The following is a 22,000-nucleotide window of genomic DNA, read 5'->3' on the forward strand; positions in this document are numbered from 1 at the left end:
CTTGTGAAGCCAAGCATCCTTAAAGGGATTGTCCACTACTAGGGCAACCCTTTCTGGATCAAAATGTTTGGCCCCCATAAAATGAAAAAGCCTATACTTGCCTCTCGTGCTTGCACTGTTCCCGCGGTGTTAGCATGGGAGATGATTGCTGTTATTTTAACTTGTGACGCTGTCACCCAATCAGCGCTGGTGTCACTGTCCCCGCCTTCAGATAAATCGAACATGAAGAGGAAGTCCGGGCTGCAGCTGATCTCAGGCTTCCTCTTCCTGCTCAATTCGACAGGAGGCGGGGACAGTGATGCCGGCACTGATTTGGGCATGGCATCGTCACTTGTCACAACAACAGCACGAGAGCCCCGGGGAGAGCGAGTGCAAACACTGCGGGAATGGCACCCACACGGAAGGCGAGTATAAACTTTATTACTTTATGGGGGCAAGCGAGGGGTATGAGAAGTTTTCTAAGTAGTGGACAACTTCTTTAAGCACTCTAGTACTATATATTCACTCCTCTTTAACTATTGACTAGGTTGACTAAGGAGCAGGGCTGTGGAGTTGGAGCCATGGAACTTAAGGAGTCTGAGTCAGAGGTTTGGCTTACCGACTCCACAGCCCTGCTCAGGGGATGTAGGACAATGTATAATTTTCCTAAATTCTGGATTAGAAAGGACACTGCTGCTCTTGAGGCTAAATCGAGCATGACTGCTTTCTTCCCAAAACAGTGCCATATCTATCGTCAGGTTGTGTGTGGTACTGCAGCTCAGCTGTAATAATTTCACTATTCAGTAACTGTGCCCAACTGGCAGGGAAAATCTGAAGAGAAGACTGCATTTATTTATTATTGCTTCTGGAAAAAGCTATGGGTATTGCAGAACCCAGATCCATTTTACCGGTTACATTTTTGTGATAAAGCACTGTCTTTACTCTACTCGTAAACTGCGGCTTCCATGGATGGTTGCCCAGATATCCCTGATGGACCCTAGCATACGTAATGGAGATGTTATAATTCAGGAATTTTGGAGAGCTGTATCAGTGCCCATAGTGGTTAGCACCCAATGTAATTAAATAATGCCATTGAATTTAATTTTTAGTAGTGTTAAATAAAAATAAAATATATCAGTATAATCTTTCAAATCTGCTTAAAAGTATTAGCAAATAAATATAAAGAATCTGCAAGGCCAAGTACAAGAAAGAATGTAGTTTTGGAAAACAAAATGATTGCTTTTCTTTTTTTTTTTTTCCCTCTTCATTTTTCCGTACATGGACAACCCCTTTAAGTGACAGATGATTTTTAAGGGGAATCTGTCAGCGTTTTTTTTTAATATTTGGAAGTAACTATTTTGTTGTATGGAACGTGACCCCCCCCCCCCCCCCCAAAAAAAAAAACAAAAAAACATTTTCTGTTCTAAATGTCATATATTGCTCCATAGATTATTACGAGGAGATGAAAGAATATGGCCCTATCTACACTTTGTGGTCCGCCTCTGAAGAGGACCTGGTGGACCCCCTGAGAGGGGTGGCAGGCTGCATAGACAAATGCTGCAAGATCACTGAAGCCTTAAATTCTAAGCTCTCCAATGATCTGATTCCAATTATTCATGAATATGTTCTATACAGTGAAACCCTTTCTGTAAGTACTGCTTAACTATGGATGTGTTATGTTACACTGGGGATTGCATTGAGTCAATGGCAGTAACCTGATTAGCAGATCAAACTTGTGACTGGGAGGTTTGAGTGGCGTTCATTTCATGATACATTTTTCAGCGCTGCTAGCTATTGCATGACTGTTAAAGTGAACTTGTCAGTGTAAATTATAATAAATGAAAAATGCCCCATAAATTAGTCTAGTCTTTTATGAGTTGTATGAATTGCAGCACTGACTGGGGAGAAAACCATGCAATCAGTAAGCACAAGAGATGGATTAATCAAATTCACTTTGAGTTTGAAAAGTTTCACCTGAATCAGAATTTTTTTGTTTCATTACTGACAAATCCAGCAAAATGGAGGCTCGTCAGGAAGGAGTTGGAAAAAAAAAAAAAAACCCTCTTAAGCCCACCTGTCCATCCACTGCTGCAGCTCCTATTGGCTCTTCTGTCTTCTTTCTTGTATCTGTATTCCAAGTGGGGTGCAATGTAAGTCATAGAGCGAATCAGAGGAGTTTTGGTGGTAGGACCGATAGGAGGGCCAAAAATAGGGGAGTATAAACATTCACACAGATCTGCATGATGGACTGTGGCCTTGAAGGTAACATTTGCATTGAGTTTGAATATTCTTCTTGTATTTGTGTGAGTATCTTAGGGGTGCTCCAGTGTCTTATTTAGCTAACAACTTCAGAGGCCATTTTGACACTCAAAAACACACAAAAGTGCTACCCAATTTTTGGGATTCTGTTCTCTGGAGCAATGCAACAATACCTGGTCTATGGATCTGTATGTTTGGAGAAGGAAGAATGAAGCATACGCAAAAAAAAATCTCCCTGCCTATAATGAAGCATGGTGGTGGCTCACGAATGCCTACAGTGAAGCATGTCAGTAGCTTGATGATTCTCCAAGTCTGTTATCCTTCCTGTAGCACTGAAACCTGCAGCATGTGTAGGACAAGATCGTTTCAGTCTTTTCTCTGAGGAGCTGAAGTTTTTGTGTCATTAGACTTTTCAACAGGGCAGATATGCCAAGCATACATCATAGATTATCCTTGATTAGATTAGAAGACAGTGGTTGTAACACACAAACTCAAGATTGCTTATGAACATTTCTAGAAGCTGGAGTCTGGGTATGCATCATGTTTGCAGCAGGCCATAATAGCCAAAGGTGCTTTACTTGTTTATTGCAAGCAGTAAAAAGTTTGTTAATTTTGCTAACAAACATATCTTACAATAGTGGCTGAGTCGGGGGGCGTGGCCTGAGCTGGCGATGGTGTAACACGCACGGCTCAGGATCTCTGAGGAGGCATCTCCTAAAGCGACAAATAAAGCAAAAGAAAATCGCTCTCTTCGATAACCCACGGAAGGATTGTTTTCTCGTTACTCAGAGGTACATTCTGATACCCCTTGTCTGAGCTTTGGAAATTAAAAAAAGACATTTTGAAATCTGAGGCCTTTTCCCGCCATTTTACTGCAAGGTGGCACCATTTTGAACCGTGAGTGAAAAAATCCTTTCCCTGCTCCCTCCATTACCCACCGGCTGTCCTTGTCCTCAGAAAAAGTATCTCCATGCTTGTCTACCACATTTTAAAGATTTTTATTGTGTTTTGGAGATTTTTTTTTTGCAAAAATCCTTTCATATACCAGCTGATTGGCGGAAGGATACAAAATAGTCCCCACCCTGTGCCTAATCTGACAGGATTTCTCTCATTGCATAATTAAAAGTCATTGACTTTTTTTTTTTTGGAATCTCCTCTTGTCTGTTTTAGACCCTTTGGAAGTCCCAGGGTGTCCTAATTTAGCTATATTCCCCTGCTTTGTGCGAGGCTGCTGGAGCTATAACGGCTGAGGAGGGATCTCTTTCATCTCAACGGCCTATCTCAAGTACGCCATTTTCCTGTCATAACAGATCTGTGAGGCAGGACACAAAATAGTCCGTGATTTGTGCCTATTTTTATGTTACCTCCGCTCCCCACCGCTCCTGTGCGGCTCCACTGGGGTGATCTGCCTTTCTTCAGCGGTGCTGTGTATCAGCTGTCGGCTCCCCTGTTGCATATTTTATGAGCGGGGACTGACGTCACTGAGCCCTGTGTGAAGACTAGCCGCCTGTCACGGCTGCATTTAAAGTCACAGGGACCACGTCTATATCGGCGCGCAGTTAATAAAGGCTTTTACTGTATGCATCATACAATATTAAAGGTGCCATCTGATTCTGTGGTGTATCTCATTCCTCACGGTCCCTTTTATAAAAAGGCATAGGAAGACACAAGAATTTTCTATATTTTTAACGTTTATTAAGTATAAACATCACCAATAATATCAATTCTCTCTAATATAATCCCTGCAAGGCAGGATTCAAAAAAGGGCACAAGTTGAGTCACAAGGCTACTGCAGCGTCCAAAACAACGAAAGTGTCTAATACGACTCCTCAAAAAGCACAAAAATTTCAGGATTCTTACAATCCTCACTTTAAAGATCAAGTGGATATCGTTAACCCATTTAAGGCCAGATCTCCTCATAAAGAGGTCATGGATACATCTCTCTCATCAAAAATGAAAAATCCTGGTAAAACCTCTGAAAAATTCACATCGCCAGCCGACGCTTCAAGTCCTGAGTCTGGAGATAATTCACCAAACTTTTCGCCGGAAAGGTCAGAATTTAAGATGGATAACACCAATCCTTCTCCTTCCCAAAATCTGGATGTTATATCCATACACTTTTACATGGATACTCTCGCCCAGAAAATCACATCCAGTATGTTTCAATCATTTGAAAACCAAAATAAAATTTTACAGTCCACCTTGGATAAATTTAGCAGCAGGGTAGACAACCACGAAAAACGGCTTACTGTAGTGGAAGAACACACTGATGATTTATCAAAAGACACCCATGACCTCAAATCTGAATTTCACAGACTTAAAATTAAAGTTGCGGATATAGAAGACAGGAACAGACGAAACAACTTGAAAATAAGAGGAATACAAGAATCTATCTCACCCGATAAACTAGAAGACTTCGTCAAGACAATTTTCAAAAAATTACTACCGGCACTTAGACCAGGATCTCATCATAGATAGGATCCACAGGCTTCCCAAACCACGGAATATCGATAAAGATCTTCCTAGAGATACCATCTTAAGGGTCCACTTCTTCAAGATCAAGGAAAAAATTCAAAACTCGGTTAAAGATCTAGGAGGTTTTCCAGAACCCTATGCTCACCTTCAGCTATTCACGGATCTTTCAAAGGAAACGATTGAAGGAAGAAAGTCTTTTAAGCCAGTCACCTCCACCTTGAGGGAAAATAATATCCCCTATAAATGGGGCTTTGCACTTAAACTTTTGGTATTCTACAAAGGAAAGACGACCGTCCTATTCTCGCCTAAGGAAGGAAGAGATTTACTGTCCTACTGCAGGCTACCCGATCGCCATAGAAACTCTAACTCTCAAGACCCCAGGCCCTCTTCAGAGACTGGATGTTCCAAAGGAAAGACCCTGCCTACATATTTTCTCTCCTGGTTAAAAGGCCTCTCTACACTTTTTGATTATTTGTTCAGTGTATTACTCTCCTTATTACTCTTCTTTCCACAGGTTTTCTTACTTCTCTACTTCTTTATGGACTCATATATCACATGAGATTATTTTCCTTCTAGGAACAGTGCAGTTATGATTGACAGCTAAAGGATGCCTCTAATGGGATCCTTACACAAACTTTCCCCACTAAGGAATTAGAGCCTACCGGCTAGGCTCTTTCTGAAGGCCAATATTGTTCTTACTGTTTTGTGTTTTTCTGTTTTCGGTTTTAAACAGGTCTTCAGTTTTAGGTATTTTTTGTTAACTAAGTTCTTCAAAGGTAGGTGCCCTCTGGTTTCCTTATTTCATCTACCCCACTTCATACAGTCCTTGCCACTCTTGTAACATGAAAAAGTTGTGTCTTATAATGTCAGGGGGCTAAATAGCCCTTGGAAGAGATTTTCCATTGGTAAAGAAATTAATGGGTTACATCCTGAGGTTGTATGCCTCCAAGAAACTAAGTTCAAAAAGGACAACCACCCTTCTTTAAATCTCAAAAATTTCCCATTTGTATTTGAGTCTTGCGGCCCACGAAAGAAAGCTGGGGTTTTAACCCTGATTGGTAATTCAATTTCCTTTGAATTTCTCTCTGAAGTCAAGGACGTAAAAGGTCACTATCATATTCTTCTATGCAAATTGAACGGCCACACCTTCACAATAGTTAATACTTATGTTCCCACCATCAGACAACTTAGCTTCCTAAATAAGCTAATGAAAAAATTCGACACCTTACGCTCAGGAACTCTTCTTTTATTAGGTGACTTTAATATGGTGCCAGATAATACACTAGACTCCACCTCCCCCAGCAGACAAAGATCGCAATCCTTGAACAGCTGGATTTGTAATCACGAGCTATTCGACTCATTCCGCTGTTTGAACACCACATCTAGAGAATTTACTCATTTTTCTGATGGCCATCAGTCAGACTCTAGAATAGACTTGATGCTCACAGATGTCTTCTCCTTGCCAAGGTTCTCCTCCGTCTCCATACTTAATAAATCTATTTCAGATCATTCTCCCGTAACTGCAGAATTGACAATAGGGCCTCCAACTCACCCCCAATTCATGTGGAAATTCAACTCCTCTTTGCTTCATAACCCCACCAAATCTGAAATCAGCTCAGCCTTACAGAATTATTTTAGTGAAAACGACTCCGTCCTCCTAAATCCATTTTCCCGTTGGAAGGCTCACAAGGCGGTATTGAGGGGAGTTTTGATCCAAATTTCCTCCAGACAAAAAAAGTTAACAGAGATAAAATCCTTACTCTACAACAGTCAATTAAATCTAAAGAAGAGGAACTTTGTCGATCCTCTGTTTCCTCTAGCAAACAAGCTGCATTATCAGAACTTACCGATCTTAGAATGCAATTAAGGAAACTCATTCAATTTTTATGACTCGGCTATTAAGGCCCTTTTACATTTAGCGATGCACCAGCGATCCGACCCGGTCAGGATCGCTGGTGCATCGCTAAATGATCGCTAGTGAGCTTTCATACAGAAAGATCTCACAGCGATGCAGCAGCGACGCAGCGCACGATACTTACCATTCACACACAGCGATCCTGCGTCCACCCGCCCACGTCCAGCGTCGCTCGTCATCACAGCAGGAAGTCTCAGCAGGAAGCGCCCGACGAGAAATGGAGCCGGACATTCTCGCGCGATCAGCGATGGACAGCGGGGGAGCCGGTCGTTGGTAAGTATCACACATAGCGATATCGCTAGCAATATCGCTATAACGTCACAAAACCAGTGACGTTTTAGCGATATTGCTAGCGATATCGCTTAGTGTAAAACCCCCTATAGATCGGCAAAATGCAAGCATTACTTATCTATAAATCGCCCTTCAAAATACATGTCAAACAGAATTAAGAATATACGGAATAGAATTGACACTATAACTTCCTCTAATTGTACATCTCTGGTCCACCCTAAAGATATTGTAAAGGCTTTTGCCGATTATTACAAAAATCTGTATAATATTAATCAGGATAACTCTAATTTGCAGCCAACTACCTCAGAGATTGGATCATTCCTTTCCAGCATGAACCTTCCAAAACTCAACTCTGAAGACTTTTATCTTTTTTGTCTTCTCCCATCACTGAACAAGAAGTCCTGGAAACTATAAAAAAAACTTAAAACATTTAAATCACCCGGACCAGACGGGTTTAGTAATGATTATTTCAAGTCTTTTAGTAATTTACCATAAAAAACAAAGCTATAAAAACTCGCGCTGTAGTGTATAACTAAGGGTTAAATTCCACCAAACCAGTTTTTATATGCCAAGACTAATGTCTCAAACTAGACTGAGATAAAGGATGTGTTACCTTTCAGGCAGGCACTGGCATAATGGCGCTGGAATTCCAAGAACGGTGTTTAGCAGACAGGGAATCAGAAGGTCCTTCTCATGAAAATTCCACAGTGAGATAAAATTAACAATCTTGGATCAAAGGTGAGCAAGGTCTTGAAAGAAGACGTAGTCCCGGGCCGGTGACTATCGTCTATCTGTGGATCTGTAACAGCCGTCTGCATAGAGTACAGACGCCGCGTTAGGAAAGCCTGCAAGGTGCAGAGATGCTGCAGGACCTTGTGTGACGTCACAGACACGTGATTAATCACGTGACAGGCTAGGGAGCGCTACAGAGCGCTCAGGGGGCTAGATTGCTAATCCTACGCGTTTCAGAATCTCGGATTCCTTCCTCCACCCTAAAGATATTGTAAAGGCTTTTGCCGATTATTACAAAAATCTGTATAATATTAATCAGGATAACCCTAATTTGCAGCCAACTACCTCAGAGATTGGATCATTCCTTTCCAGCATGAAGCTTCCAAAACTCAACTCTGAAGACTTTTATCTTTTTTGTCTTCTCCCTTCACTGAACAAGAAGTCCTGGAAACTATAAAAAAAAAACATTTAAATCACCCGGACCAGACGGGTTTAGTAATGATTATTTCGAGTCTTTTAGTAATTTATTGGCCCCTCACTTTGTAAAAGTATTTAATTCAGCTTTCCACTCAGGTCAATTTCCCAAAGAGATGCTGGAAGCGACCATTGTCGTAATCCCTAAACCAAATTCTGACACTAGCCAAGTTTTTAATTATAGACCTATATCCCTCATCAACACAGACGTAAAAATGTACGCAAAAATCTTGGCTAATAGACTAAATCAATTTCTCCAGACACTAATTTCCAACGATCAGATAGGCTTCATTAAAGGAAGACAATCCATAGATGGTACGAGAAAGCTCATTAACATAATTAAGCTCATTTCCTCGAAAAACCTCAAAGCCACTGTTCTCTCTTGATGCTGAGAAAGCGTTTGACCGCCTTAATTGGTCTTATCTCGAAGCGACACTCAAAAAATTTGGAATGAATTCTCGACTCACGAGAGGTATTATGGCTTTGTACTCTGGCCCTGGGAAGAGGGTATATTCCAACAATCATCTTTCCCCTACGTTTAATATAGCTAATGGGACTAGACAGGGCTGCCCCTTGTCACCATTGCTTTTCGCATTGGCCATTGAACCTCTGGCCCAATTAATCAGGAATAGTACAAAGATCTCAGGAATTAAAACCTTGCATAGAGATTTTAAAATAGCGTAATATGCAGATGATATAATTCTTACCTTTACCGATCCAAGCAACTCTATCACTGCCTTACAAACTCTAATCCAGACTTTTTCCAAGGTCTCTTATTTTAAAATAAATGACTCTAAATCCAAAATACTTGACTTTTTAACCTGGGAATAGACCAAGGAAAAATTGAGGGCCTCTCGCCTTGGGGTTGGGCTACTGATGGGCTGACATACCTAAGCCTAAAATTTGTCAAAAATATAAACTCTCTTATAAAATTAAACTTAGAGATTCTTACCAAAAAGCTTTTTAATGAATTTCGTATATCTAGAGATGATGGACTCTCTTGGTGGGGAAGAATCATGATGGTTAAATCGTACATCTTCCCAAAAATCCTATATCTACTTCGCTCTCTTCCTTTAAAAGTTCCCACTTTTCTCTTACAAATCTCCAAGCCTCATTGAATTCCTTTATATGGAATAACAAAAGACCCAGAATAGCAAAAAACATTCTCTACAATCATAAATCTTGTGGTGGAGCTGGTTCCCCAAATATCACGGCTTATTACACTGCAAATTTAGTCAAACAAAGCGCATTCTGGTTGCCACATGATAAGACACCAGCTTGGCATGAACTAGAATTGTCTTTTAACAATTATAAACCTCTTCACCTACTATTTCTGAACCAACTCCTTCATAAAAAATTAATTGAAAACTCTCATCCAATTTTTCAAGCTTTTTCGGAAGCTTGGAAAAAATTTTCTGTTCCAAAAAGAGGCTCTAATAAAGAAGTCACATTAAAAAATTTGACCTTATCAGTTATTTTTCAAACATCCAATCAGACTATTGACCCCGTTTGGTCTGCACTTGGTCTCAAAAGACTCAAAGATTTATACGATGGTGCTCTTTGTACACCTTATAACAAACTCAAGAATAGATTTCAATCTACTACTCCTGCTTTCTTGCAATATGTCATCCTTAAAGACAAACTCCATGAGTTCATTGCTATTTCACCAAGAATTTCTGAACCAGCAGTTAATCTTATTTGTAATATAGACCATAATATTTTCTGGAGTTTTGAGTATACTTACAAGTGGTGTAATAATAGCTTTTCAGTGGTCAAGACTCAAAATATTATCAAATGGGAAAACGAATTACATACAATAATTGACCCTCCTGACCTTGAACAGGCATGCTCCCTCTCGTACGCCTCTACCATTTCCTTATCACTACAAGAGACCCACTTCAAACTTTTGACGAGATGGTATTATACCCCTGTAAGACTCCATAGAATCAACCCTGATAATTCTCCGCTCTGTTGTTGTGGAAGGCCAGGAAATATTTTGCATATATTTTGGCAATGTCCCAAAATTGTTCCCTTTTGGAGAAAGGTTTCAAATCTTATCGATTTTATCTTAGGAACGCGACTTCTTTTGTCTCCTCGTCTGGCCCTTCTTTCTCTAGACGCTGACAAAATTAACCCTACTAACAGGCTGTTGATTATGCACATTTTACTAGTTTCCAAACACAATATCGCTTTCCTTTGGAAAAATCCCAAACCTCCACAAATTAACGATATTATAGACAAGATTAGCCTTCATCATTCCTTTGAACTGAAAGTTGCACATATGCATGATCAATTTGCCAAACATGCTAGGAAATGGTCTAGATGGCTGGAGTTGTTCTCTTAAGGTCTTCAACCAAAGTGCGCGTGCCTAGGCCCCTTTGGGGTTAGGTCTTTGGCTTGGAACAAATTTAATATATTATATGCTTAAATACTTACCTTTGTAATAGTTCATTGTATAATATGCTTCTGCATTAACATGTTACATTTTATGTATTCTTTACATTTGGACACTGTTGTCCTTCCTCTTTTCCTTCTTTTCCTTTTCATCTTTCCTTCCCTCCCCTACACCTTCTTCCCCATTTATTAAAACTCCAATAAAACGTTTGGAAAACAATAGTGGCTGAGTCATTTTGTTTGCAGCTGTATATTTTTAAGTGACAACCTATTTTGTCCACCATTTTCTTCAACATACTTGCATGCCTTCATTGTTGAGCAGCTTCTGAACTCTAGAAGAGTCCAATCTAAACACCCCAGGCTTAAGCTGTCGCCACAAATCTATGTTCCCGTAAATAAGGTTAAATGTGCATCAACACTGAAACCGAGTGAGCTCAGCCTCTTCTGCTAACCACAGTAACCAAGCACATTGTCACTCCCAGCCCGCTGATAGGCTAAGGTTTATTGGGGTGTCCCAATTCTACTTCGAAAGGAGATGCTAAGCAGTATCGGGGAAGCGAGGAATCGAGCTTTATTTGAGTTTAATTATCCCCAAAGTGACTGTCAAGTGCATGTATGGGGGACAGGGATACAGATCTATGGTGTGACATCTACTTAAAGTGGAAGACTGTCCTGGGTTTGCATCATAGAAAACAGTTGAAGAATGCAAAGTTCTTAATTTTTCCCTCAATGGTCAGATAGATTTTTCAGCACTTCAAACTGTGTGATTTCCCATGTTGCCAACAGAGGCAGCTTTACTTTGTCAGTACTGGAGTAGCACTGGATCCAGTGACCTGTTCAGTTTCAGTGCTGTGCTTCCAGATGCTTGGCTGATACACTGCGGCAGTGGCCATATTCTAAGCAATGAGCATTAAACTATAGACGTAAAATCCCTTTGTTCTTCGAAAGAGAGAATTTTTAATAAGGACTAAATTACAAAGTTGCTTATTTTTAGCAAACACTTTTACCCATTTAAGAAAATGAGCGAATCCCTTTTATCTTAGTAGTCACAGATGAACACCAAAGGCTTATAATCTATTGTTGATGACCACGTGGGTCCACTTCTTGCTGCCAGTACCAGTCGTCCTAGCGAGTCCTTATCTTGACTGTTATACAAATGTCACAATGGCTTCAGTGTAATAATGATTACATGGTGACCAGAAGAAATCCTTTATCTTCTCGTATAATAATGCCGGCAGCTTTGTCTGTTATTTCACATTTTTCCTGGCTCATCTGACTCTGGTGAGCACATCTACACACTCCCAGCCTCGAGCATACTTTATTACGGACTGCGAGGCCTTTGTGTTTGTGGAGTTTCATAACTGTTGACAGGACCTAGCTGCAAATGTTACAGAAGTATCTGGCTATATTTCAATATCATGTGTAGGGTGGAAGTATTACTAAGGACAAAATAACTTAGAGGTTGTCCACTATATTTTAGAATTCCTCCACCAATTTAAACCTTGGAAAGAAATATTTGTTAATACCTCTTTTTGTCCTCTCTGACTGTGAGAAGCTGTAATGCTGACCACTCTCTCTGCATCACGTGACTCCGACTGCAGCCGCCACTGACATCTGCTGGTGTCACATCAAGTTCCAAAATGCCTTGCATCACCCGTGCGTGACCCAGTTTACACACCCTTACTGATTGACTGGGCTGTTAGCGGTGTTTCACCGTACATCACAGCCCACTATCCAGCACACGCTTTCCCTCTCTCTCTGCTTTCATTAGCCGCAAGTGTTTTTGAACATTTTTTTTTTACAATTTTAGAAATCCTATAATTTTTTTTATAATATTTGTTTATAGAGGTCGGACACTACTTTTTCATTGACCTATCCTACCGCCGACGGTCAGCTGTTATCTGTGCCGTAAGTACTTCTTGCCGAGCTGCTCCGTCTTCTGAATGTGGCCACGGCCAAATACTACACATTTGCCTCCTATTGATTTGAATAGAAGGTGAATGTGCAGTTTTCAGCCGCAGCGTCTATCAATAGACAGAGCAGCTCTGCAAATATTTCCAGTCTGTGGACGCCAACAAAGATAACTGCTGATTGGCGATTGTGAGCCCTCGTGGGCAGGATCCTGTTTCCTCCAGTACCAGTGGTGACTTGTATATTTTAAGATTACTTTACTCGTTTTTATTATGAATAACCCTTTTCACATGTAACGTGCCATGGAATAAATGGTGCTATAATAATAATTGGCGGTAGTGCTGGGTGCCGGACCCCGACTGATTAGACATTAATGATGTATCCTAATCTGTAACTGGCCCTAAGGACCCATTGACTTCTGCCCTTACAAGGGCAGCCAACAGCTGACCATTCGCAAAAAAAAAGGCCCTTATCCTTTTTCCTGTAAGCATCCCAACGCTTTTCCTCAAATAGGTTTCATCATCGAATTTGCTTGTATCGGAAAAATGTTCCAGGTCAGTTACACCCATGTCATAAATGGGTATTCAATGCTGGTGTTTTATGCTTGTATTCCATACTATTATTTATGATAGACTGATGCTAAAGGGAACACTGTTCTGTGATCAGATGAATCAAATATGAAATTCTTAAGGGAAACCATGAATGCCGAGTCCTGCAGACTCCAGAGGAGACGGACCATTCAGCTCATCAGCGCACAGTTCCTGCATCTCTGATTGTATGGGCTTGCATTGGTGGTTATAGCATGGACAGCTTACACATCTGGAAAAGCACTACCAAGCTGAGCATTATATATAGGATTCAGAAGAACAATCCAGACAATGTCTATTTGAGGGAAGGCCTTGCATATTTTAGCAAGACTGTGCTATACCGCATACTGTCTCCATCAAAACAACATGAATTTGCAGAAGAGTCCTGGTGATGAACTGGACTCCTGTATTGCCGACCTTTCACAAGGAAACCATTTGGCACATTATGAAACAAAAAAACCAATAAAGACCCAGGATTGTTGAGCAGCAGGATGCCTACATCAGACAAAACTCAAGTAATTGGTCTCCCCACTTCACAGACGTTTATAGACTGTTGTAAAAAGATTGGATGCTACACAATGGTAGGCATTGTCCTGACCCAACTTTTTGAGATGTGTTGCTGACGGTAATTTCCAATCGAGTTTTTAATATTTAGATGAACTGGAAGTGTCTAATGTTCACCTTCTCAGCTGTGTCCTGTTAGGATTAAAATATAACCATAAAAAATTTCCAAATCATTGCATTCTTATTTTCCGTATATTTTTAATAGCGACCCAACTTTTTTTTTCGCAGTTGGGGTTGTATAACAAAAAGGTCATATTCTGATGCTATTTTCTGTTATTGCTTTTGGTAGACAAAAAAAACCCTGAAATGTTTTAACAGATATGATAGACAATACCTCGAAAACTACATTTGTGACAGCTGTAAATAGAAATACTTCTAATTACCGATTCCTCTGAGCCTCATTAATGTATTAATTTTAATACGATTTTGTCTTAGGGAGTGCTGAGAAGAAGAGACCTAATCCAAGCAGAACTTGATGCCAAAGTAGATGCTCTGGTGAACAGAAAAACTGACCAAGTAATTGTAAGTTGTAAGCTTGTTTGTCTGGTAATGTTCATTGTTCTTCAGTTTGACTGATGAACTTTGTGTCCTACCGACCACACGTGCTGCCGGTTGAGCGAAAGAGTCACATTTCACAGTAGACCTCATGCATCAAAGCTGTTCTCAAGAAAAATTAGCCTCATAGGCTGAATTGACTAGTAAAGTTTTATTTAGTAACACTCAGAATCTGTTAACTTAAGGAAACTATTTTTCATATACAGTACAGACCAAAAGTTTGGACACACCTTCTCATTCAAAGAGTTTTTTCTTTATTTTCATGACTATGAAAATTGTAGATTCACTCTGAAGGCATACTGAACCAGCATGGCTACCACAGCATCTTGCAGTGGCATGCTATTCCATCCGGTTTGCGTTTAGTTGGTCCATCATTTATTTTTCAACAGGACAGTGACCCCAAACACACCTCCAGGCTGTGTAAGGGCTATTTGACCAAGAAGGAGAGTGATGGGGTGCTACGCCAGATGACCTGGCATCCACAGTCACCAGACCTGAACCCAATCGAGATGGTTTGGGGTGAGCTGGACCGCGAGTGAAGGCAAAAGGGCCAACAAGTGCTAAGCATCTCTGGGAACTCCTTCAAGACTGTTGGAAGACCATTTCCGGTGACTACCTCTTGAAGCTCATCAAGAGAACGCCAAAGGGTGTGGAAAGCAGTAATCAAAGCAAAAGGTGGCTACTTTGAAGAACCTAGAATATAAGACATATTTTCAGTTGTTTCACACTTTTTTGTTAATTATATAATTCCACATGTGTTAATTCATAGTTTTGATGCCTTCAGAGTGAATCTACAATTTTCATAGTCATGAAAATAAAGAAAACTCTTTGAATGAGAAGGTGTGTCCAAACTTTTGGTCTGTACTGTATAAGAAAATATTTAAACATTCATAATGAGTACATCGAAAATTCAAGTTGCATAACATGGAAATCATTAAGTTAATAATTTGCTCTACATTTTGGTCCTGAGTTCCCCAAGGCTATCTTCTCCACGACTGAAGCTAAAATGCAGAATTTTATTTTTTTTTTTTTCCTGTTCTCGTCGAGCATTCACTTGTCGAAACGCTGATTATGGTTACAGCTAAGGCTGTGATTACACCTTGTCTAGGTCCTTGTCTATGACGCCTTCGGTGGCTTTTGTCTGATTTCTTGAAATACTGAATTCAGATGTGTTTTCAATGGTGCTATTGACTTTAGTAAGACAACAGAGTATTAGACCTCCTTTCAGGCAGCGCCCATGCTTTCGCCACGACCCAATAGTGGAAGTGGAAGGCTGCTTTGTAAAAATTAAATACATGACTAAAGCAGAACTTATCGCTGAAGAGGAGCGACCTCAATTCCATCTTCTCTGGCCTTTTTGCTCTGCCTTTGCCTCTTTTTTGACTTCACGCCACCTCTCTCAAAGGCTATCATAGAGCAGAGCAAAACGGCCATGCAGGCTGGAATGGAGTCTATCCTCTCCAGCGATGAGTCCCACTTTTGTCTTCGATTCAGTGATGGCCAAGATTGGTCTGGGAATCACGTGGGCAGCTCAATGAAAAGGCGCCCTTGAGGGAACGTCACAATGGTCCAACTCCCAGGATTGTGGGGTGGCATAATGTCTAGTAGCAAGACCCCTCTATTCTTCATTTCAGGCATACCAACAGCTTGATGATACTCTGATTTCTTCATGGAAACAAAAAAAACAGACATCACACGGTGTGGCAGTGTCTATCCTCAACCTTGAAGCCAGCAGTCACTGTTGGCTCTTATTGAATGTTCAGCTAACATAGAAAAAATAAAAAAACACATACCATGAGCTATGGCCTTCCCAAAACCCTGTCTGATGACAAATGCACATCTAGCAGGATGCAGCAGGCCTCCACTAATAAAGGTAAGGGGCAGCACAGGTGCAAACTACTACCACCCCACACCTACCAGACTATGGAGGGGTTAGCTGCCTTGCCTTTATTAGTGGAGGCCTGCTGCATCCTGCTAGATGTGCATTTGTCATCAGACAGGGTTTTGGGAAGGCCATATATCATGGTATGTTTTTTTCTTTTTTTTTTCCTATGTTAGCTGTTTTTAATATTAATGATAGGACCCACAAATATGAGGAGCCGTGACGTGGCTTGTGAGCTTATCTATTTTGGCCAAAATATCAACCAATACCTCATTTATTGTATTTATCATATGCATTAATTCTTTGCACTTTTTATCATATCAGTCTTTGCAGGATGCAGCCGGGCCTCTTTTTGTTGGCTTGGTTTATTGTGGCGTCTGTTCCTGTGTGCTGCATATTATAGTGCTGGTGCAGCCCGCCTGATAATACTATGGGCGTCATTAATAGGCTGCAAGCCAGACACTTGCATCACACTTACCTGTGTGACTGGCATCCTATGCAAGCCATATCAATGTGCAATTTTTTCTACTAGGCAGCCAACCCCTCCATAGTCTGGTAGGTGTGGGGTGGCTGTTTTTATCAGTAGTTTGCACCTGTGCTGCCCCTTGCCTTTATTAGTGGAGGCCTGCTGCATCCTGCTAGATGTGCATTTGCCATCAGACAGGGTTTTGGGAAGGCCATATCTCATGGTATGTGTCTTTATTGAATGTTTTCCCTTCACCCATGACAGCACCACCTGAGAGAGGGATCTGCCCCGCCAGGACAGGAACCTACTGAGACATAAGGGGCGGCACCTCTCCACCGCTTCAGTTGAGTTCCTGTCCTGGAAGGAATCCCATTGTGGCGGTGCCTGTCATGGCGAAGGAAAAAAAAAAAAAAGAGGATCCAGGCCCGTCCCGGCGCGGGAAGAACAGGTAGCTTACCTGTAGCGCCGGTCGTCGGGTCCTGGAAGCACAGTCCCCGGGGTTCCTCTGGGCTGCGGTTCGTGTGGGGGCGGATGGGATCCCGGTGGCTCTGGGGAGCCCCCACCGCGCCGCCCTCCCCTCGCGCACGCTGCATCTCGATCCCCGTGGTAGGGGAGAGACGCTGGCTTCTTCCGGCCGCTGACGTCAGCGGCGCTGTGGATTCTGGATGCGCCGGCTGATGTCCGCAAAAAGGCGACGGTGTAATGGCGCCTGGTGCGACGCCGGCTGGCTTTCTGAAGCGGTCGGCCGGCGGTCGCAGGGTGGACGGAGAGGGAGATGCTCACCAGGATGGAGGCGCGTCATTTAAAAGGAGGAAGCAACGGCAGAACGAGCGGTGCAAGATGGAGTCAGAACAGGAACGCTCAGTGTCCCTGTCTCCCTCACAGCCCTCTGGCAGAAAACATGGAAGCCATTCAAGCAGCAGTCGCCCCAGCCGCAGGTCGGGGGGACTCCTCAAGATCCAAAGAGCACAGGTCACGTGTTCCGACGCAGCCTCAGAGTCCGGTACCCTTGATTACGGGTGGTGAGTGATCTCCGTGAATGCTAGCTTTTTGTTAATAGGGTTTCTCTGTTGTATGCTCTACCCTGTAGGAAAGGCCCAGAAAAGCAGGAAGCAAGAAGAACAATAGGGACTGTGCTATATGTAGGAATCCCCTAGCAAGAGACTGGCAGAAAGATCTCTGTGCCTCTTGCATCCAGCGGACTATGGCGGAGGAAGCGCCTAGTTTCGCAGCCAATTTGATATCCGCCCTCAGGTCAGAAATGGAGGGTTCAATTAAGTCCCTATTGAAAAAAGGGAAGAAAAGTAGGAAGAATCCCCCTAGTTCTCCCTCAGAGTCCGCATCAGCCTCGTCTTAGGCGGAACAATCATCCTCCTCAGACAGTGACATGGGGGGTAAGCCATGTTTCCCTGTAGAAGACACAGATGCTCTCCTAAAGGTCATTAGAACCACAATGGTCATACAGGAAGAAAGGGCGGCTAAAACCCTAGAGGATGTCATGTTTTGGGGGCTACAGGAGAGGAAAAAGTGGACCTTCCCAGTGAATGAGAAAATCCAGGTGCTTATTGAGAGAGAGTGGAAGAAACCCGAAAAATCTGGGGCCCTTCCGTCCACCTCTAAGAGACGATATCCCTTTGAGCACAAGGATGTGGAAATATGGGATAAAGTCCCAAAAATAGATGCTGCAGTATCCAGGTCTTCCAAAAGGTCGGCCTTGCCCTTGGAAGACTCAGGGGTTCTTAGAGACCCGCTGGACAAGAAGGCGGACTCATACTTGAGGCACGCGTGGGAAGTGACAGCAGGAGGACTAAAGCCGGCGATAGCGGGCACCTGCACAGCACGCTCCCTCATGAATTGGCTGCAGCAGTTAGAAGAGAAGCTGGAATCAAAGGTCCCAAGAGAGAAGATTTTAGCAGATATGTATCTCTTGCACAGGGCAGCAGCTTTTTTGGAAGATACCTCGGCGGACTCTGAGGTTGACAGCTAGGGCAGCGGGACTTTCAAATGCTGCTAGACGCGCATTATGGCTTAAGGGCTGCCCGGGTGACCTACAGTCTAAAGCTAAATTGTGCTCTCTCCCCTGCGATGGTCGGTTCTTATTCGGCAAGAACTTGGACGATATCCTGGAGAAAGCAGGTGATAAGAAAAAAGGCTTCCCCAGGTTCCCGACGGAACAGAGAAGACAGCCCTTTCGGAGGGGAAGATTCAATAGGGGGCGTTCTCCCGCTGATAGGAGAAGATGGGAGGATAAAAGGAAAAAAGAGTCGGGATTTATGTTTGGTGAGGGTACCTCCACCTCAAAGAAATCACCACAATGACGCCAGTATTCCAGTAGGGGGGAGATTGGCACTTTTTTTCCAGGTCTGGGAAATGATCTCCAATACCTGGAACCTGGGCATCCTAAGAGATGGCCTGAGACTCCCCTTTATTCGCCAGACAAAACCCCTGGTTGTCATTACACCCATCAGAAAGGTAACCGAAAAACAGTTGGCCTTAGAAGCGGAGATCCTGAGCCTGAGAGACAAGCGGGTACTTTACGAGGTCCCACATACACAGGAAGGAAGGGGATTCTATTCACCCCTTTTTCTCATAAAAAACACAGGATCAGTCATTCAGGACTATCATAAATCTCAGACGGCTCAATCGATGGATAAGAAGCCAGACCTTCAAGATGGAGTCAGTGGCTACGGCCGTGAAGCTACTACATCAAGATTGCTTTATGGCCGTAGTCGACTTAAAGGATGCATATTATCACATCCCTATCCATCCAGATTACCAAAAATACTTGAGGGTAGCGCTTTATATCCTAGGTGTACTGAGACATTTCCAGTTCAGAGCTCTTCCATTCGGTATATCCATAGCCCCGAGAGTTTTCACCAAGGTCATAGCAGAGGTGACAGCCTTTCTCTGGATTCACGATACGGTCATAATACCATACCTGGACGATTTCCTTATAGTGGGCAGCTCAGAGGACCACTGCACGGCGCAGTTGAGCCGGGTGACCGACACCTTGCAATAATTAGGGTGGATAATCAATTTCAATAAATCCAAATTACAACCCCTAAAAAAACCAGACCTTCCTGGGATTCATGCTAGATTCAGTAAGGCAGGAGTGTCTGCTCCCAGAGTCCAAGATAGAGAAGGTGCAAAATCTGATCTTGGCGTCCCGGAACCAGCCATGTATGACATTGAGAAGGGCAATGTCCCTACTGGGTACCCTAACATCCTGTATTCCGGCGGTCAGATGGGCTCAATTTCACACCCGACAACTCCAGGGGGAGATATTATCAGCACAAAGGTTGCTAAGAGGGTGTTTACAAGGAAAGCTGGAGCTTTCCGTAAAAAACAGAAACTCTCTCAACTGGTGGCTGGACGATGCGAATCTGACCTCAGGAATACCGTGGGACACTCAGACGACAGATGTAATTTTAACAGATGCAAGCTCCTCGGGGTGGGGGGCACACCTAAGGGGCCTCATAGGCCAGGGCTCCTGGACACCTCAAGAAAGGGAGGCGTCTTCCAACCTAAGAGAACTGTGGGCAGTGAACAAGGCCCTAAATCACTTCATTCCTCTACTCCAGGGTCGCAATGTACGCATCATGTCAGACAACAGGGTAACAGTGGCATACATCAACCAACCTCCTTGGTGGAGGGACAAGATCACACTCCCTAATGGAAGCGGCGAGCGACATTCTGAACAGAGCAGAGGAACACCTACACTCCTTGACAGCCTTACACATAAAAGGGGCAGAAAACATAGAGGCAGATTTTCTGAGTCGCAATACCCTGAGGCAAGGAGAATGGACACTAAATCGGTCCATTTTTCAAAAAGTAACGCAGCTTTGGGGGAAACCAGTAATAGACCTCTTTGCCAACAAGCACAACAGGCAAACAGAAAGGTTTTGCTCTCTAAACCCAAGGGAAAAGCCATGGGCAGTGGACTCACTGCACATCCAGTGGAACTTCAGGCTGGCTTATGCGTTCCCCCGAGTGGCTCTGATCCCAACAGTTGTCAGGAAGATCAGAAACGATCAAGCCAGGGTGATTCTAATAGCCCCGTTTTGGCCGAAAAGGCCTTGGTTCTGTCTACTACAAAGAATGTCCCTCTCCGATCCATGGGTTCTGCCAGAAATCCCGGACCTGTTAGCTCAAGGCCCAATATTCCACGCTCAGGTCAAAGGATTCCATCTGACGGCGTGGAATTTGAAAGGTCGCTGTTAATGGATAGAGGGTTCTCCCCGGGTTGGTGGCCACTCTGCTAAAGAGCAGGAAACCAGTGACGACTAAACATCTACAGCAGAACATGGAATATGTTCCTGGGTGAGCCGTTAGGAAAACAACCCCCGATTAGTACCATCCTGGAGTCCTAACAATCGGGGTTGCAGATGGGGTTAGCGGTGAACACTTAAAGTTCAGGTGTCTGCACTAGGGGCGCTCTACAACTGCAAATTGGTATCAAATAGATGGGTAGCCAGATTTATTAAATCCTGCCACAGAGCTAGGCCTATCCCAATAGCCAGAATAGCCCCCTGGGATTTAAACCTAGTGCTAGAAGCCCTTACAAAGCAACCATATGAGCCGTTACACCAGCTACCCCTAAAGTTTCTGACTCTAAAGACGATCATTTTAGTGGCCCTTACGTCAGCCCGCAGAATAAGCGACCTACAGGCTCTCTCGGTAAATCCACCTTATACACAAGTTTTTCAGGATAGGGTGGTGTTAAGAAAAGACCCTGCTTATCTGCCTAAGGTAGCATCAGATTTCCATCGGGGTCAGGAGATTGTCCTCCCATCCTTCTGCGAGAATCCAAAAAATTTGGGGGAGGAAAAAATTCCATAGTTTGGATGTTAAGAGAGCTCTATTAGAATACATATCTGTCACTAGCCAGTGGAGGAGGTCCCAGTCCCTATTCGTAGCTTTTCAGGGTGCCAGGAAAGGCTATGGGGTTTCGAAAGGGACTATTGCTAGATGGATTAGGGAGGCCATTAGTGTAGCCTACACAGCTAGTGGTATCCCGATTCCTGACGGCATCAAGGCTCATTCCACCAGAGCCGTGGCGACCTCCTGGGCTGAAAAGGCAGAGATATCAATTGAACAGATTTGTAAGGCCGCTACCTGGGCCTCACCCTCAACCTTATTTAAGCACTGTAGATTAAATCTATCCTCCTCTGCTGACTTAACTTTTGGTAGAAGGGTGCTGCAAGCGGTGGTCCCTCCCTAAGGTGTTTGAAGTCTCCAAAAATCTCTCGGGTGGTGCTGTCATGGGTGAAGGGAAACCACCATGGTTACTTACCGGTAGCCGGTTTTTCCGGAACCCATGACCGCACCTGTATATTCCCCCCCCCTTTTTCACCGTATGGGTGTGCACAGTTAGTAGGGTGCTTTTGAGTGATGTGGTGTTGGATTAAACATGTAACTAACCGGGAAGTCCTCTCAATGCTCTGTAACCCAACTGAAGCGGGGGAGAGGTGCCGCCCCTTATGTCTCAGTAGGTTCCTGTCCTGGCAGGGCGGATC

General features: G+C 43.2%; 1 protein-coding gene across 3 annotated transcripts in view; it reads left to right on the forward strand.

The window, feature by feature from the left end:
• SNX7 (sorting nexin 7) overlaps positions 1-22,000 on the forward strand; it is a 161,537-nt gene that overhangs the window by 86,077 nt on the left and 53,460 nt on the right. For all 3 annotated transcript variants that reach the window (XR_012231423.1, XM_073571403.1, XM_073571404.1), the window contains exons 6-7: positions 1,428-1,627; positions 14,017-14,103. Coding sequence is in view for 2 of the 3 variants with exons in the window: in XM_073571403.1 (XP_073427504.1) it covers positions 1,428-1,627; positions 14,017-14,103 (287 nt within the window). In the remaining variant the exon portion in view is untranslated. The remainder of the gene's footprint in view (positions 1-1,427; positions 1,628-14,016; positions 14,104-22,000) is intronic.

The sequence above is a fragment of the Dendrobates tinctorius genome, unplaced genomic scaffold (genome assembly GCF_039654945.1).
Source record: "Dendrobates tinctorius isolate UK_male_01 unplaced genomic scaffold, ASM3965494v1 ptg000029l, whole genome shotgun sequence".
NCBI classification, from domain to species: Eukaryota; Metazoa; Chordata; class Amphibia; order Anura; family Dendrobatidae; genus Dendrobates; species Dendrobates tinctorius.